We start from the raw sequence: 13,802 nt of genomic DNA on the forward strand, positions 1-13,802 counted from the left end.
GGAACATCTCACTGTGCCAGAGAGCAGGCAGGTGCTCAAGTAAGATGGAGACACAAGAGGAAACAAAAGCCAGCCTGAAGGGGCTCCCACTGGCTAAGCAGGATAATTTCAGCATCAGAATAACTAAGAATGGGGGGCAGCCCAGGTGGCTCAGCAGTTTAGTGCCTGCCTTCAGCCCAGGGTGTGATCCTGGAGACCCAGGATCGAGTCCCATGTCGGGCTCCCTGCATGGAGCCTGCTTCTCCCTCTGCCTCTGTCTCTGTCTCTGTCTCTCTGTCTCTGTCTCTCATGAATAAATAAATAAAATCTTAAAAAAAAGAATAAGTAAGAATAGTATCAGATTGTAACTTATTAACATAGGAACCATGACTCTATGCAGGCACACACAAATAAATGAATAAATGGGAAGTTTGATAACATAGGATATTTACATAGCTTCAAAGTACCACTCCCCCAATTCTTATTAATTATAAAGGGGAAAATAGTAACCTTACAGTAGAGGAGCTCGGCAGACACCATCTAAATCAAGTGACCACAGTGACCATCATCAGTAATAGAACAAACTGAAATCCGAAGCTACCTGGTCAGATGCAGTGAGAAGGAAAGCATGCTCTCATGATACCACTGCCATAAACTGGATCCAATCATGAGAAAACATCAGGCAAACTCAAATTAAATGACATTTTGCAAAATAACTGGCCTGTGATTTTCAAAAGTGTCAAGGCTGTGCATGTCAAGAAAAGACTAGGAACCATTCCAGGCTGAAGGGGACTGAACAGGACAACTAAATGCAATGACTCTGAGCTAGATCCTTTCCTATAAAAGACATTATTGGGGCAATTGGTGAAATTTGAGTGGGGTCTGAGGAAAAGATGGAGGTGACACATCATGCTAGTGTCCTGGTGTTGACAGTTATGTTGTGATTGTATGGGGTGTGTCTTCATTAATAGGAGGTAGACACCAGAGGTGCTAGGGTGTGTGTGTGTGTGTACGCACGCAAAGGTCATCTTTTGGGAAGTTACCCTCAAGTGGCCCAGAAAAATAGTCTTGAACTATATTTATGACAATTTTGTGATTGTTTCAAAATTTAAAAGAAAATACATGGTGTATAAAAAATAAGTACTTAAAACATTTTATCTGAGCTGAGTGAATTATATAAACAATACGTGTTTGTTCATTCACTTAACATTGACCCTCAGGCATATATGATATCTTTTTGCTGCTGGCTAATGAGGATGCTAAGCTCCAACACTATAGATCCTAGAGTTCAGATTTCAGGCCGGCCTTAAAATTCTAGAGCCTCAGAAGCCTGCTAGTGTCATATTCATCATCTTCTAACTCTTTATTGTCCAGCCAAGTGTCTATTTGCTAGACACTTTCAGACACTCTATCCTGCTATCCACATATATCTCCTTAGGCTCACAGATCTCTGTAGCTAGGCACATGCATGGGTCAGCTCGAAGTGTAAATTCTATAATCCTTGTCTTTAAAAAAAAAATAAAATGCAAACCCCAGGATTTTAATAGCTTTTCAGTGCAGGTGAGCCTAGCTCCTTTTCATGCTTAAAGCACAGGGGAGGGTGGGTAGCTACAAGTGATGTTTTTGTCCAAAGTGAAAACATGCATTTGAACGTGTTTTCTCAGGTAGATAGGGCAGACCAGAAAGAATTTAGTTGCTACTGATGATTTCTGGTTTTGTATTGTTCAGTGATGGCTGCATTTAGGAAGCAAAGATAAAAGAAACCATGTCTTTATAACCCTAATATTTGTCATAATGATCCCTGCTACATTATAACTAGGGCTTTGCTGCCAGTTTATTTCTGACTCCTTCCTGCCCCCAACAATCCTGGTTCTAAGAGAGGCAGCAGTTTGCTGTTGACTTGGTAAATAATTTTCTCTTTATTTTACCTAAAGTGGTGCTAATCTCATTTAGTGGAGGTCTGGTTACTTTGGGAAAGCAAAGTAACACCACTGAGTAGGGTTGTCAGATTTAGCCAATAAAAATATTGGATGTTCATTTAAATTTGAGTTTCAGATAAACAACAAATAATTTTTTTAGTATAAGTAAGTCCCATGCAATATTTAGGGGGGGTGGGTGGGATATGCTTATACTAAAATCATTAATTGGTTTATCTGAAATTTAAATTTAATCAATGTTCTATATTTACTTGGTGACTCTACCACAGGAGAAGTTCCATCCTTCCCCCTTTGGAAAGGGTGTAAGAAGAGAATGTAGGATGAAGGGCCTCTTGGTATTACCTCTTCAGCTCCAGATTATTCACAGGAAAGCCAGCATCATGCCTGTGGTGCAGTGATTATTCAGTGGGTCAGAAGGCCCCTTGGTGGAGGGCACGTAGAGCCCCAACTCAGCAGTTGTTAAGCTGAGCCTTCCCCAGCTTGGAGCTCCTAATTCTGTGCCTTTCCAAGAGCCAGCAAACACACAAAGCCCTTAGCACAGCACCTGCTAACAGCCCTGGCAGTACAAGAGCCCCACCCTGCCATATCCTCTTGGAGCAGACAAATACCTGCCCATGTTGGGCCCATGAAGGCAAGGGAGGTGCCATGACCTGACACTTACAATGTCCCAGAGGAAGTTGGTCAGCCAATAGGTAGTGGGACTCACTCCGCTGACAAACTGGAGGTGCTTGGCTTTGTTTACCCTCTCCTGGATCAAATAAAGGACAAAGCTGGCTGGGACAAAGGACATGGCGAAAATCACACAGATGGCAACCACAGCATCCACTGAAGCGGTCAGCCTGCAGCAGGATGAGACACCAGGAGAGAGAGGTGAAGAAGGAGGAGCAGAAGCAGAAGGATGAAGTTAGGCTCTGGAAAGGCCTTACCCAACTGGAGGTGGGAGGTAATGGCCTCCAGAATACCTTGGAAGCTGCTCGTTTCACTCAGTTGTGCTAATCAAACTGGGTAAATGGATATTTGTGGGTTTCCTGTTCCATGTTACTACTGACTACTAACATTAATGTTAATATCAAATATTTTCCCATGTTAATAAAATAAACAAATTTTATTACATTTTCTAATTATTTGTTGATGGTGCATAGAAATGGATTCTTATAGTAATCTCATACACTATAATGCTCTTATTAGATACCATAATTTGTCTATAGATAACTCTTGAATTTTCTATGTAAATAGCGATTTGGTCTGCGAAATCTTGTTCACTCATGTATCACAACATGGGCATATATTCATAATGCAAATTTAAGTGAAAAGAGAACATGTCAGTTCTATAGAAGCTTGGCTCCATTCACCATTTCCTGGATCACTGAGAAAGCATGTGGCTAAGGGGTAGGTGTGGGCTGAAGTCCCACCTGAGCTTCACACACCAGCCACAGCTCTGGTGTGGGACAGTGCCTACACAGAGAAAGAGCACTTTTTGCTAATTCCCACAAGGCACCACATTTGCTAGTCCCTGTGCTGATGAAACTACAAAGAACATGATCCACACATGTAGGAAGAAGAGAATAAACTGGAAGGAAACATACATAAATGTTTAGAGGTAAGATCCAAAACTGGGTAGGGTTGTAGAAAATAAGTTTTAAAAACTCTGTTTTATAAACTTTATTTAATGAACACACACTATTTTATATACTACCTTTATAACCACAGAAGACTCCTATGTTTTATTTCAGATTCAACAGACTCTATTTCCTCATAGAACAGACTATATTTCCTCAGTTGAGGGCCTCAGAGGGTGTCCAAAGGAATGCTCAGTGACTAGTGCCCAAGTTTTAGCCAATGACACTTGGCATGTTCAGGGCAAGTTCAGGGCACCGAATACACTGGGATAGGAACAGGAGGACCCTCATAGCTTGCCAGAAGAAGTTCACACTAACAAAGCCATTCCTGCCAAAGTCAGGTCTCAAACAGAGCACACATACACTACGAATTGCACAAGTTTGATGTCTTTTACTGCCTGAAGCTATGCAGTAAGAGCCTAAGCTTGAGGAAGGCTAGGATCTGTTGACATCTTGAAAGCCTGGCCATCTGAGGGAAATTACGAGAATCTAAGACGATTATTCCCAGGGAGATGAAAGATTGGCTCAACTTTCCTAGTTCCCGGCAGCCACTTTGCAAACTGGTAAGGAGAATATTTGTGTAAGCTCCAGGAGCAACTTGCTATCAAGAGCCAAAAGGGAAGAGAACCAAATATATGCTTACTTTCTAAATAAATACGAAGAGAAAGAATGGCCAAGCAGTTTGATACACGAGGCCTTTGAAAGTCTCATGTTCATGTGTGCCTGACTTAACAACCTTGACATCCAGCCCAGCAGCTCATGTTAGTGAGAATCATCTTGGGGTGTCCACAGAGTAGAAAGGGTGACCAGTGGGCTGTGAGGCTGGGGGCCACGGTGGCTTACACTGTGATCTCTGAGAGCTGCTCCTTGGTCAGGTTCAGGGGCTGGCTTATGACAGTGATGCCATACTCCTCAGGATTCTTGTCCTTGTGCAGGCTGGTCCGTAAGATGGCGTTGTGTGCCACGTTGAGAAAGCTCACCAGGGCATGCCACCCTTTGTTGTTAAACCACACCTACAGGGCAGAGAGGGGGCTTTGTTAGACTGTGCTCCAGCTGTTTAAAGAAAAAAATGAGCTTCAGGAAAAAGAATGTGAGGAGGAGGAAGGGTTTGGCAGCTGGAAGACATTCCAGGCTAGATTTCAGCAGCAGAAGGGAGGGAATGTAATTAAGTTGGGACAATAAAATCACTAGCTTGCGTGAATTTTTAGCTCTAGGGCAGATTATGTAGAACCAATACCTTAATGTTGTCTTCAGTTTCTAGATGTTTAAGGAAAGCAGGCATTTCTTTAGAGGCCTCTCTGGTGATAGGGCCCTAGAAAACCATAAGGAACAAGCACAAGGTTTCCCCTCCCCCCACTTAGCACTCATGATTATTTCTGTTTCATGATCACAAGCACATCCAAAGTTCTGCCCAAATCTCCAGGTTGTTTACATACCCCGCTCACATTCATTATCTGGCCAAGGTGGCTTAAAAATTCAACAAGTGCTTCCCCGGTGATGGGGAGGATTGGGAGCTTTCCTCCAATGGAAATTCCTCCGTACCTGACAAGGGAACAAGAAGCCCTCAAGTCAGTGCCAAGAACCAAGCCTGTGGTGCTTCATACCTGTCAATAGCTCTCTCAGTTTCTGTAGGGAAATGTGTACTTGGAGGGGAACTGTCTGGACTAGTCAGCAACACAGCTCCACTTCACAAACCAACTATTAACACTTCGCTGTTGCCCCCGGGATAAGTCCTGATCTCTACTGGGTTTGGTTTCTCCCCACTTCTCCGACTTCGCCCCTCCTTATGCCTTCCCACGAGTGGCAAATTCCAGCCATGTCAGATCACTTCCAGAGCCCCTGATGGTCCAGGCTGCCTTGGTGTCTCTGCCTATGTGGGGCTGCGAGCTTCCCAGGAATACCTTTCCCTGTTTTGAGCCTCTGATCAACTTGGACGCATCTGTCTTACATCATCTTCTCTTTAAGGTCTTCCCTGACTCACCCTACACCCCAACCAATGACTTATTTTTGGTGCCACTTCCGTGCTTTGCAGATCCCCTGCCCTAACTCTGCGTTTAGCACTTTAATTGGGGTCCTGGCACTGGATCTCTCCTGCTCTTACCCATCTTCCACACTGTTTGGAGGTGTAAAGTGATCATGCACCAACACCAATCTGGACCTGTTGTGCTATCATTTAAAGCCCTTCAGTAGCAGGATAAAAGCCAAACTCCTTGATTGAACAAATTAATCTGCTGCTTAGGCAAGACAGAAGAGGGGAACTTTATTTCTCAGGGACTCAGTTGGTCCTACTCCCCAGTTCTGCTTCAACTGAGGCCCCACAAGTCCCTCTTGGGAGCAATTCTAAAAGCAGGATTTCCCTTTCATGATTTAGAATCCACTCAGAAAAATTAAGTTAATATCAACTCTGCATTCATTCTAGAGGCCCTATTCCTGAGGGATCTTGGGAGGTCAGCTCACTCTCAGAATATTCCTGGATGATCCTCCAAACCTCTGAAACCACTTGAGCCTCCAGAATGCCACAGGAACGAGGTGAGTCTGGGACTGGGCCAGACTCCCTAAGGCTCAAAAGGGATGGGCCAAAGAGTAACAGGGCTTAGTTAAATGTTCTCTCACTACAGCCTTCTAAATTGTTATCCTTCTGAAGTTTTAGGACCCCCTCTGAGTGAGAATGCTCTGGAATGCCTCTTCAGGGAACACTGCCTCCCATATATACCCTCCAAGGAGATCTATTGCTGAGAACCTTCTGGGTCCCACATATTCTTCAGGACATGACTTGTGAATTCCTGAGTATACACAGAACAGCCCACATGGCTCCAGGTGTGCCTTTTTTAAAAATGTGCAATTATTTTAAATAGATCAATCTGAGATTTTTATTTCTTCTTAAAAATATTTTATTTAAAAAATATTTTATTTATTTATTTGACAGAGAGAGCACAAGTAGGAGTAGCTGCAAAAGGAGAGGGAGAAGCAGGCTCCCTTGCTCAGCAGGGAACCAGATGTGGGCCTCAATCCCAGGACCCTCGGATTATGACCTGAACCCATGGCAGATGCTTAACTAAATGAGCCACCCAGGTGCCCCTGAGATTTTAATTTCTTACAAAAGTAGTTTCTTACCTCTGTTCATTGACCCAGAATTTGCTCTTTAAGCTGAAAGCCAAAACAAATCATACAATGAATACCATAAGAAAGGTAGTAGTGTTAACTTTCCTTCCCAAACACTCATTGGGGCCACTCAGTCTTCCAGGGCAGTTTTGTATTTCCTGATATCCAAACAAAGTGGAAGCCTCCCAGCCCAGAGCCTCAGCCCAAATACACATGCAGAGGAAGGACTGTTCCACCACTGGCTCTCCAAGTCACAACCTGTATTCTGGGCTTTCTGGGTGGTCCCGTGGTCAGGTCATTTGTCAGACCATCTGAACCAGAAAATATGGCAACCACTACAGCAGTGTAGAGTGAAGGCTGCAGCCCTCCTATCTTCCACTCTGCATAAACAATACCCTATTATTAATCACCTGCACACTTGGGAGAAGTTCTGACTTAGTACAAGCCCAAAGTTAAGAGACTGATTTCCAGCCAATCAGGGGTAAAATTATAAGACAAGTAATGAGCAGATGCCAATTCTAGACCTCATAGTTCAGGCCCACAAACTATCACTGTCATCAAGCACAAAACCCCAAAATCCATATTGCAAATTTGCTGCTGAGAACAAAGTTTGGGATGGTTGTTGTTTTATTGCATTATTGAATAAATATTATGCACTCTTGCTTTCATTTTTGTGCTTGAAAGGTGTTTTTCATTTTGCTAATGCTGGCTTGGCACTGCCTTCTCAGCAGCAGCTCTCACCACTGGCAGCGTGTTCTAGTTAACCAAGGCCATCTATCCTTTGTTCAGGGTCTGGCAGAGGAAGCAACTGAAAGGACTATGAAAATTAAACAGTATGTTTTATTTTAAGGCCCCAGCGCACTTGGGGGCTGGATCAGGGTTCCCTATGATCCCCTTTTCACAACATGCTCTTGTCAAGCTCTGATGGGGACTGTTAAAGCCGCTCTTCCCCCCTGTGGGCCTGGGAAGAGCAGCTGCAGAGCTGAGAGGGGGCACTCACAGAAGAGCTCATTGGCACACTGAAGGGCAAGGATCGAGATGATATTTTACAGCGAGGGCGTGATAAGGAGCAGTTAACCCTGGCCAACCTGTGGGCTCCCTCCCATGCTGCCATCCCACTGCTTTTTTCCTATGTTGGTCTGATTTGTTCCATTCTCCTTTTTGCTTCTTCCTTTCTCACTTGCTTCTCTCCTTTCTCCTTTTTCTCCTTTACTCTCCCTCCAAACATTGTCTTTCTTAGCTGAAACATGAGGCTGCATTATTGGATACATTCTATGCTTTCTTATTTTATTTTTAATGGTGCATGGGTTAAACTTGAAGACTGGCCTAAATAAAACAAAAAACAAAAACAGAATTAATCTTAAGTTACATTTTACTTGTATTTGTCTCAATTGCTTTTTTGGGTAAATCAGGGGGAAAAAATTTTCCACTGCCCTGATTTTTTTTTCCACTGCCCTGATTGTTGGTAAGTTGTACAAATAAATTTTTTCTCTCTAATTAATATTTTCTACAGGGAGCCAGGATGTAAAGTATGAAAGAATCTCTTCTTACCTGCTTCGTATAAGAGCAGGATATGTTTTTACCAAGAAGTCGGAGATGTTCCTGTTGGTAAGGTCTTGCAGAATTTCAGTGCTGCGCTGTATTCTCTGAGGCAAGGAGATATCCATGTTAGTCACCCTGGAATCTGAGGCTTGTTCTTCTCCAAATATTATTTATGAACTCGGCTTCTGAGAATATGCTGATAAAGCACTGACATATCCCTAGTTCCCAAATTAAAGATGTGGGAGCCATCTTTGATCCCCTTCTTTTCTCCAGTCCATTGACAGGATAGTTACAACTCCAAAAGAAATCTCCACTCTGTCCCCATTGCTCCAATTCCAGACTACCACCCTAGTCCAAGCTTCCACTCAGGCCTCAACTGGACCTCAACAGAAACTTCTAGACTGGTCTCCTTCATTCCATGCTGGCCCACCCAAATCCATTCTCCACACAGCAGCCAGACTGAGCTTTATAAATATAAATCAGAATACCCCAGTCCTTGCTTTCTCCATTCCAATAAACCTTCGGGTTTATTGGATCATCACCAAGGTCATCACCAAGGTCAACATGGCCACACGATCTGGCCCTGCCCTGCTTTCTGAGGGGGCCAGTAGCCACTCTCCTTACTCTTTACACTCCCCACCTGTGCCCCGTGCTTCTCCCATGCACACCCCTCATTCCTGATGTGCCTTTGCACTTGGCCGTGCCCTCTGCATGTATTGCTCTGCCTGGACAACCTCACATGGCTAGTTTATCATCATTCAAGTCACCAGCCTACATTTTATTCCTCAGAGAAGTATTTTCTATTTGTAGTCACTCTCTATCATAACCTACTGCTGCATGATCTTTTCATCTGGATCTCTATCTCAAATTTTCTTTCCAATTCATCTGCTAACTTGTTTTTGTCTGTTACTTCCCTGTGTGATATAAATTCTGGGAGAGCAGGGACTTTCTCTGTGGTGTCCCTAGCCTTAAGAATAGCACCTGGAATGTAGGAAAACAATATACTTGTGACATGAGTGAAAGAATTCAAACAGTCCCTTACAATTTACAGATTGCTTTCAAAATATATCTAGAACTGGAAGCTTGTTTCACCTTTGGAAGATTTACAAAGTGCATGCATTTGGCCACCAGGTGGCAGTATTACTTTAAATTTGGATCTACATAGTCTTGGGTTCAGTTCTGGTCAATCAAGAACCTGAGGTGTCAAGGGCACAACCCAGATGTAGCTGAGGGTATCTTTGGTGCATTAGAAACACATCACATATCATTCTTTTCATTTTTGTACACTTTCTGTCTCCCCTCCCCCTTTCCATTTTACTCCCTTCAATTCACTTTCTTCACATGGTTCCTCCAAAGCTAGGAGGACAGGCACCTACTGAATGCTTACTGTGTGCCAGGCTCTGTGTTAAATGCTCTAGAAACATTGTCTCCCTTATCCGTACACTCTTATGAAAGAGAAATTGTTGCTTTAATTTACAGCCAGAGAATTGGAGGTCCAGAAAGCTCAGCTAATGTGCACCAAGTCACAGAAGTTATAGGGGGTTTATCTAGGATTTGAATCTACATCTGTTTGTCTCCATAGCCCTGCTCTTTCCACCACTCTATCACCCTGATTCTCAAGCTGAAAAGGGCACCCAAGGGACCTGCTAAGCTACCCAGGGAGAATCTAGGCTGGAACAATTGCTGGTGTCTGGTAATTTGTGATGAATTATCTTCTAAAACTTCTAGCAAATAAAAATAGTCCTATAATTTGATCTCTGTGTATTCTAGAAGTCAGGGATGGAACACTTTCACCTCAAGACCTACCACCACTCAAAGAATGCTAGGACAGGAAGGGACCTTAAAGAAGGCTGTATCACCACCCCCATTTACCTGATATGTACAAGGTACTGCTTCTGATGAGTGAAGCCCAAACCCTCTGGCCTTATTCCAGGCTGAATAGGAGAGTGTGTTTGACTGAGTGGAGTGAGTGGGTCTAAATGTGAATGTGTGTGTCTGTTTGTCTTTTACACACAGACACACAGACACACATACAGACACACACACACATCCCCTCCTGTGTTGATGCCTGAGATTCAATTTTGCTCCCAAAGGAAGCATAAATGATAGTGAGGAAATGCAGGAGTGATAAAAAAAAAATCACAGGAACTGGCTTGCCTTTTTCCAGGACTCTGGCTATGGGGGTCTGTTAAAATTTCCCACCAGGGACCAAAGACTAATAATTGAAAAAAAAGTTCCTAAAATAGGAAGGCAGCCTCTGAGGTAGGATTCACTGAGGAAATGAATCTCCACATATCTATGCTTAGCCTTCCTTCCCTGTCTTCCCAGCAAAGGACCCCATGTGCAGTGTCATAACCTCAGTGTCCCACTGCTGATGTATCTAAGTAGAAGCAGCCACAGGGCCCCTCAGTCATCTCAACAAAAGCAAAGCTTCCTCTTGGAATACAGAGAACTGGAACAAGTTCCCTGATTCCCTCTTCTAGGATCTCTATGGCGCCGCAGTGGCCGAGTTGTGGTTCAAAGGAAAAACACATGACTTGAGAAATATAAAGGTATATGCTTTTAGCAAGTAAAAAGAGAGAGAAAAAGATAGGAGAATGCTCACAAACACAGAATCACTTATAGACCAGCAACTGTGATTGATGATGCAATGGCAAGATTTAGTTGTCCCCCATGATGTGCTCTGCCCTTCTGCTGTTTGCCATAGTAATACACTTTTTTGTTGGGTTCAAGGCCTCCCAGAATAAAGATTATATAGTTCCCAATCTTTCCCTGATGTCTATTCTGTATAATTGTGTATAAGAGAAAGTGCAGTGCAGTGGCTTCTGGAAGTCTTCCTTAAAAGATAGTGCATTTGCACTTTGCCCACTCTTCTTCCTCTACTCTGCTACTAGGAAAGTAGGTTCTATCATCTTGGCCAATGAGGCTAAGGCATGTTACTCCTCCTCAGCAACAAAACACAATGTCATGGATGGTCTGCATAGACTTTCACATGAGAGGGGAACAAATTGTGTCCTATTTTATCCACTGTCAGTTTGAGGTTGTCATCAGTTGAGTTGAATCTGATTCTAAATAATATAGTTTCTTTACTCACATTATTTCACTGAGTTCTCATAATAATGCTGTGAAATAAGTAGTTATCTTTAATTTATAAATGGGGAAATTAAAGCTCAGACAGTCCAAGTAGCCAGCCCGGGGCTCTCTGATGCCAGTGCTCCTTCCGCTATGACACACTGCTTCTTGGGGAATCGTTCGTTCACTGGTAAATCATTAGAGAGGGCCACACAAGGCCCAGTTCCATGGAAGTCAGCTGGGAGGCCTCTTAGCAATTGAAGGCAGAGTGAGACTTCTCTGGTCCCTTTCACTGTCTCTGACACCTCTGGGAAAGGCTCACTGGGGTGATACATTAAGGAGTTCAGACCTCCCAAAAGAGGATGCTGCTCAGAGAAAAATGTAGCTGGCTGATTCTGTGTGTGTGCACACGTGTATGCATGTTGCACAGCACATGGCAAACATCTTAATTAGGCTGTTAAACAGTGTGCAAATACACATGCATTTAAATGGACACTACGGTGTTTACGATGGAAAAAACTGAAAACACACATCTTCAATGAGAGATTAGCTAAACAAGTTAAATGGAACCAGTAGGATAATATGCAGGCATTAAAAATGATGATGTATAAAAAAATTTTTAAATTTAAAAAATTTTAAAAATGATGATGTAAATGTATGTTTACTGACATGAACATATGTTCATGATATGTTTTTAAGTAAAAATAGGTTTCAAGATAGCATTTTGAATAGACTCCTGCTTGAATGGATAAAAAGCAAATGCTATCAGTTATCTCCAATTATAGGCTTTTTTTTCTTCTGACTTAACTGTATCTTTTAATTTTCTGTGATGAGCATACATGACTTGTATATTTTACTGTTTAAAAATTTTTAAAAAATATTTTAGTTACTTATTTATGAGAGACACACAGAGAGAGGCAGAGACATAGGCAGAGGGAGAAGCAGCCTCCATGAAGGGAGCCCCATGTGGGACTCGATCCTGGGACTCGGGGATCATGCCCTGAGCCAAAGGCAGGTGCTCAACTGCTGAGCCACCCAGGCATCCCTAAAATTTCTTTAACTAGATTGAAGAGGGAGTGCTTGAGGGAAAATGAAGCTACTGGCTGTGACAGGGCCCTTTAGCATGCCCCTCCAAGAGGACCCAAGGACATGCAGGGCCCCTTCACTCAATGGTCAGGTTGAAATGTTAGTTGGCTAGAAAGTTAGGAGGCACAGTGTATCTCCCCAATCTGTGCTGTCACAGGTAGATTTGGGGCCCCTGGTTTCTCAGAGAGGGTCAAGGTACCTGAGGGGGTGGGAGCCCCCCTGCGCCCTCGGGGCACTCTGGGAGCATGGTGAGCTTCTCTCTGGTGCTGCACCTGCAGGAAGGCGAGGGCTTCTCTGGTGTCCACTGCTGCTTCTGGAACAGGTGGGTGATGTTCGGGGACACAGAAGGAGTCTTCCAGGGGGTTGAATTGCCACAGGGGTATTCCCTCATGGAAGGCAAGAAAAGATTTCACAAGAAGCTCCAGTTGATAAAAATCCCCCTAAATGAGAAATAGCGCCCAGCCTTCTCCTTAGCTTTTCTTCTATCTCCCCAGACCCATGAGTTTTCTTCTTCTATTCTTGGAGGTTAGTTTCTCCTTTAAAAAGTCAAGACTAGAATTTTGTTGATTGACTAGGTATGGGGCTGGGCAATAATCATCTGCTTTCTGGACTGTCCTATCTCCCTTCTTCTTCCTGGCACCTCTAGCTGTTGAGAAACAGAGCAAATAAAAGCAGAATTTGAACTTAGTCTGTTTTGGTCCATACTGATAGCTCTGAAAAACACTGAATGAGAAAAGCAGTTAAAATTATATTGAAATTTTATGATTCTTGGTGGATTTCAACTGCCATCTATAACTCTCTTCTCTATATTTACAGCAATAATTGAAAATTGGCCACACATGTAATTAATGTCATTCTAGGTCCAATTAAACAATAGCACATCCTTCATCTCCCTCCTTTCCTGTTTCAGATTCCTTTCAAATAAGTTGTGGGAAGCATATGTTAACTCAGTATGGAACTTTCTATATCAAGAATTCTAGAAATACAGAGCATCCCAGTGACTGAAGGGGATTCTCGTAAGAGGTGGTGATACCCTTGCACATGGGCGCTGAAGGAGAGGCTGGGTGGCGGTCAGGCGTATGAAAGCCCCTGTGTTATTACAGGACTGAGATGGGGCCTCTCCCAACCTGCCATCCCAGGACCCCACCATCAGGGATCCCCAGGGACAGCTATTGATGGTAGGACAAGGGTGTGCAGGGACTTACGGAAGCCATTCTTCCTTCAGGCAGCGGTTGCCAAAGCCTGGCTTATTCAGGAGGACATCTGCAAGTGCCGCAAGCTGTTCACTGCCCGGCTGGTCCAAACTAGACAGAATGAGAGGGCCTTACTTGACAGATAGATGACTGGGACAAAGGGACAAAAGAGTCAACATGCAACTTGACAGGCATTTACCGAATGACTGCTACGTACTAGGCATGTACACAAGCCATAGAATGCTGTCTAGGGGTGGTTATAGGTTTCCTGA

General features: G+C 43.5%; 1 protein-coding gene and 1 long non-coding RNA gene across 2 annotated transcripts in view; one reads left to right on the forward strand and one right to left on the reverse strand.

The window, feature by feature from the left end:
* Positions 1-13,802, reverse strand: part of ABCA4 (ATP binding cassette subfamily A member 4) — a 129,551-nt gene that overhangs the window by 27,158 nt on the left and 88,591 nt on the right. The window contains exons 29-36 of the mRNA XM_072834577.1: positions 13,543-13,641; positions 12,537-12,723; positions 8,189-8,283; positions 6,650-6,682; positions 4,972-5,077; positions 4,773-4,847; positions 4,379-4,548; positions 2,578-2,755 (exon numbers count right to left, since the gene is read on the reverse strand). Coding sequence (XP_072690678.1) covers positions 2,578-2,755; positions 4,379-4,548; positions 4,773-4,847; positions 4,972-5,077; positions 6,650-6,682; positions 8,189-8,283; positions 12,537-12,723; positions 13,543-13,641 — 943 coding nt within the window. The remainder of the gene's footprint in view (positions 1-2,577; positions 2,756-4,378; positions 4,549-4,772; positions 4,848-4,971; positions 5,078-6,649; positions 6,683-8,188; positions 8,284-12,536; positions 12,724-13,542; positions 13,642-13,802) is intronic.
* LOC140637982 (uncharacterized) lies at positions 5,603-7,251 on the forward strand. The gene is made up of 3 exons (XR_012035094.1): positions 5,603-6,064; positions 6,186-6,352; positions 6,462-7,251. It is a non-coding gene; the product is annotated as an uncharacterized lncRNA (long non-coding RNA).

Source organism: Canis lupus, chromosome 8, assembly GCF_048164855.1.
Source record: "Canis lupus baileyi chromosome 8, mCanLup2.hap1, whole genome shotgun sequence".
NCBI classification, from domain to species: domain Eukaryota; kingdom Metazoa; phylum Chordata; class Mammalia; order Carnivora; family Canidae; genus Canis; species Canis lupus.